The sequence below is a fragment of the Amborella trichopoda genome, chromosome 12, assembly GCF_054954075.1.
Source record: "Amborella trichopoda isolate Santa Cruz 75 chromosome 12, AtrichopodaSantaCruz75HAP2 v2.0, whole genome shotgun sequence".
Classification (NCBI taxonomy): Eukaryota; Viridiplantae; Streptophyta; class Magnoliopsida; order Amborellales; family Amborellaceae; genus Amborella; species Amborella trichopoda.
Genome location: NC_142347.1, coordinates 6663506 through 6668243, shown reverse-complemented (window position 1 = coordinate 6668243; position 4738 = coordinate 6663506). Strand labels below are relative to the sequence as shown.

Here is a 4738-nt window from a genome sequence, read left to right as displayed (position 1 = left end):
GAGAGCCAATAAAAAAGTGTTGGAGGCTGATAGGATTTTTCTGGATGAGAAGAAATTCTGGATTGCTTCGGTCACAGATTTTCCGACTCCCAACAAGATGTGAAGAAAGCTCCTGAAAAGCCATCGGGACCCGGGCTGCTATGCCTCTTCAAAGCAAAAAACCGCCTCTTTGACTTCATCAGAGGCAGGAATGGCACAAAGGGACTTGTTTTGTTCGGCCGTGACTTGTGGTAAGATGCAATCGAAGATCGATTCATCCAATAACACTGGGGCTGGTTTGAAACAAGCAGAAAAATGCTGGACTGCTCCTTACTTTAAGTAAGCTGGGTCCAGCGTGGAAATCCCATTAATGGAGATGGAGCTGATACTATTAACATAGCTCCGCGACCTGGCTGTTGCTTGGAAGAAACGAGTATTCCTGTCCCCTTCGGTCTTCCATTTGATGCGGGATTTTTGTCTCCAGTGTCTTTCCTCCGCGTCCAACAGATTGTGTAACTCTGCTTTGGCAGACTGAAGAGATTCCAAGAGAATCGGATCGGGGGATTTATCTGCATCTGCCTGGAGCGAGAGAAGTGCGTAAGCACGGAACGAGAGAAGTGCGTAAGCACGGAACGAGAGAAGTGCGTAAGCACGGAACGAGAGAAGTGCGTAAGCACGGAACGAGCCTAAATGCGAGCCTAAATGCGAGCCAAAAAGCGAGCCAAAGAGCTCAAGAAGATGCGATTCTGCCTTCGCTATGTTTTGCTGAAGAACACCAAATGACTGTTTATTCCAGGCCTTGAGCTTCTGTTTCAGATTTTTCAACTTCTGCAGAAGAACAAATTGGGGGTTACCACTGACTTCGGTGGACCATACCTCCTCAACCAGCTGCAGGAAAGATGGGTGGGACAGCCACATCTCCTCAAACCTAAAAGGGGGCCTTGACATGTTGCTGGTTTTTCGGAATCTGAAGGACTATCGAGCAATGATCTGAACTAAATCTTGCTAGGTGCTGAAGAGAAGTCTTTTTAAAGGCGTTGGCCCAAGTGGGATTTACCAAAGCTCTGTCAAGTCGAGCCGCTACATATTTGGAGCCCTGTCTGTTGTTGGTCCAGGTAGAATTACTGCCTCTGAATCCAATGTCCAGCAGGCCTGTGTCGAGTAGCATATCCTGAAACTCCGCTACAGCAGTGGGATTTGGGGGCCTGATACTGAACTTTTCGGTCTGCAAAGAGACTGTGTTGAAATCACCTATTACACACCAAGGTAGATTAGCCCCTGCCTGATCCCGAAGTTCCTTCCAGAGAGACCTCCGATGCCTTAGCTTGGTGCTTGCATAAACTGCCGTAACAACGCATGATCTCAACCCATTCTTCTCTACCACCGAAAGACTGATGTGTTGAGAAGAGGAGTTCAGCTGAGTGAATACCCATGGGCTAGAGGACTTAGCTAGGGCCATAAGTTGCAGGTAGGAGAGGAAGAGGAGGTGGGGTTGGAGAAGAAGGTATCGAAGCCAGCTGATGCAAGACTAAGGGAGTGGAAAGAAGAAAATTTGGTTTGAGGTTCCGACAGGATAATGAGGTCCGGAGAGTTGAGATTAACCAAACGCAAAAGAGTACGACGGGTGGGGGCATTTGCAATACCCCGGAAATTCCAGAAGATTGTATTGATCATTGGAGGGAACAAGCAACGGCTTGCTCCTATTGAAAACGTAAGTTGCGCCTAGCGCGAAAGCCTAAGCTTGTTGCCTTAGAGGTACTAAGCTTTCGCGCTAGGCGCAACAACTGTAGGCTATCAGTCTAAATAGGGCCTAAGCTTGTTGCGCTAGCGCTTTCAAGCTTACGTTCGCTCAATAAGTAGTTTGCTGCTTTCAAGCCAAGCTTACGTTTGCTCCCTCGGAAGCGGAAGCTCCCGTTCATGTGACGAACCGAACATCGTTAGGTCCCGAATTCTGCGAACCACCGGATCTAGACCAAGATCTCCATTACGTCGTACGATATATCGATCCGGAGAACTGACTTTCAGTTGTAAGTCATCCATTCTGCTCCTATCTAAAGTGATGCTAGGCTGCTTCACACAGGTGCGCTTCGCTCGGCCACATGATGAACATGTTTTGAGCTAACTGCATGTCGAGCGCTTAAGCGGAGCTTGTGGTCACTCGTTCCTCGCTTGTTCCAATCCTAGTAAAGAGCTTCAGATCCGATTCTAAACTAAATACGATATTCCATGTAGGCCCTCACTAGTGTCGTTATATTGCTAAGGGGTGTTATCCCCTTCTTTGTCTTTTTGTTTGTGGTGTAAGGTCCCACATCGGTTGGGACATGGAAGTGAGGACTACCCTCACTCCTATATAAAGGGTCTTCCCCCCTCTTGTAATGCAAGAACTTCTCCTCATGTGTTATGTATGCTAATTGAGGTGTTTTAGTCAATCAAATCTTTTTTTTTATATACTTGTCTTCTTTCTCCTTCTAGTGGGCTTTTCCCACTTTGGGCCTTGAGCCTATCCACTTAGTGGGCTTACCCACTTGGGTCTTTTAAGACCATTTGTATTTGGACAAAAGGTCCATAGGTCCTGGTGACCTAGTGTGCCGTGGGCTTCGGCATAGGGTATTAATACCCTAGTGGAGAGCGATTGCTCTAGCACTGTGTGTGCTTTGATCCGCAGGAGCACTGTGTGTGCTTAGCCTGCAGCGGCATCTCTGTCGCAACAAGTGGTATCAGAGCCACTGACCGTTGATCAGTGCCACTTTGAAGTGGGTCCCATTTTGAATAGTGGGTTATTTCGGACGTGAGCGTTCCGATAGCAGGATTTTTCCTGTGTAGTGGAGATATCCACTTATCAGCCTTGATTCGAGGGCTACCACTGGCATTACGCCTTGGGTGCGTGTTAACCACAATAGGAAGTGGGCCATCACAGGATTCTTCCTGTGAAACACCGTGTGGATTGTGTTCTACGACACGGTTGTAGTGGGACACTGTAAGTGATCGATCAAGGATCATCACAGTGATCAGGTAGCTCACCTCGATAATCGAGTGGAGATGGCAGATCTTGGCAATACGTTGAGCGGGATTGAGAAGCTCAACAACAGTAACTACGGTTACTGGAAGTCCTGCATGGAGTCTTATCTCCAAGGCCAGGATCTTTGGGAAACGGTGGCTGGTGCGGATGTTGATCCACCAGAGAACATTCCGGCAAATGCAGAGGCTTTGCGGAAATTCCAGATTCGAGCAGCAAAGAGTAAGCAGCATAAGCAGCAAAGGTAGAGCGCGCGGCGCGCTATTATTTATTCGCTCCTTAATAGCAGCGGCTAACTATTAAAAATCGGGGGAGCGCGCTAGCGCGGCGCGCTATTATTTATTCGCTCCTTAATAGCAGGTTGCGGCTAACTATTCTTTTTCCGGCCGGTAAATGGGGATCCGGCCGAGAAAAAGTGAGCGCGCTAGCGCTATTATTTATTCGCTCCTTAATAGCAGCGGCTTTCTTGCTGGGAAGGCGATGTTTTTGATTAAAACATCGGTGCAGAAGGAGTTGTTGGAGCACATTCGAGAAGCCAAAACTCCGAAATAGGCTTGGGACTCGTTTGGTGCGTTGTTTTCACGAGCAAACGATGCTCGGTTGCAACTCCTGGAAAACGAGATTGGCACACTCACGCAAGGTAGCATGTCAATCTCGCAGTACTTCATGAAGGTGAAGAATGTCTGCAATGAGATATCCCAGCTGGATGACGAGTCCAAGATTAGCGAGACTCGGATGAGAAGGATCATCATTCGTGGACTGCGGCCCGAGTTTGGTGGCTTCATAGCAGCAGTTCGTGGGTGGCCGACACAGCCCACATTGCTGGAGTTGGAAAATATCTTGATTAATCAAGAGACTTTGGCAAAGCAGATGGCCGGGGTCACCATTAAGGAGAGCGAAGAAGCTCTATTCTCGGGAAAAGGGAAGAAGAAGCCCAGCATTAATGATCAAAAGAAAAAGCCCAAGAATTGGAAGAAAGAAGAAGACAATGGAGACAGGAGAAGAAGTCAGGAGAAGTCGAAAGATGGAACACGAAGTTGGTCGTGTTACAGGTGTGGCAAGCCTGGCCACTTTGCTCGAAACTGCAGAGTGAAAGTTTATGAAGGAAACGTTGCAGAGGTCAGTTCTCATGTTGAGAATGATCGGCAGAATGACGAGGAGTGGAATGTGCATGCCTCGTTTGCGGATATCTGTTCCGCCAAGAAAGGCACTACAATTGATGTGTTGACGACAATTGTAGAAGAACATCAAAGAGGTGTAAGTGCCTGTGCAGCATCTACCTCTAAGGAGAAGATCGACTATGACAGAGACTGGATAGTCGATTCAGGGTGCTCACATCACCTGACCGGTGATATGAGTAAGTTCATGAATCTGCAGAAGTATAATGGGAATGATGCAGTTGTGACCGCGGATAATTATGTTTATCCGGTAAAGCACGTTGGAGATCTCGCGATTTCGCCACTGAAAGGAAATCCGAGAGTGCTGGAGAACGTGTATCATGTTCCTGGTATGAAGCTTAGTGTCAGTTCCGCAGATTACGGCAGCGGGTCACTACATTCTCTTTGGACCGTCAGATGTGAAAGTCCTGGCGAATGCAGATGTTCGTGGACAGGTCCTCATGGAAGGGAGGAAGGTAAAGATGTTGTACGTGTTCTCGGCTGGTACAGCATATGTCAACAAGACGCGTCGACATGAGACGGCAGACCTTTGGCATGCTCGGTTAGCTCATGTCAGCTACAACCG

The 4738-nt window shown here is 48.0% G+C and overlaps 1 protein-coding gene across 1 annotated transcript; it reads right to left on the bottom strand.

Annotated features, from left to right (window-relative positions):
* Positions 1 to 309: 309 nt before the first annotated feature.
* LOC148779405 (uncharacterized) lies at positions 310 to 1438 on the bottom strand. Its single transcript, XM_088854203.1, has 2 exons — positions 1037 to 1438; positions 310 to 867 (listed from the first exon to the last, which is right to left on the bottom strand). The coding sequence occupies exons 1-2, from the start codon at positions 1436 to 1438 to the stop codon at positions 310 to 312; spliced, it is 960 nt and encodes a 319-aa protein (XP_088710329.1).
* Positions 1439 to 4738: the final 3300 nt, after the last annotated feature.

Excerpts from the sequence above, each read along its gene's own strand:
- LOC148779405 (XM_088854203.1), bottom strand. The coding sequence starts at position 1,438 with ATGGCCCTAGCTAAGTCCTCTAGCCCATGGGTATTCACTCAGCTGAAC. Across the intron at positions 868-1,036 it reads CTCGACTTGACAGAGCTTTG|CTGGTTGAGGAGGTATGGTC; the intron begins GTAAATCCCACT and ends TCTTTCCTGCAG.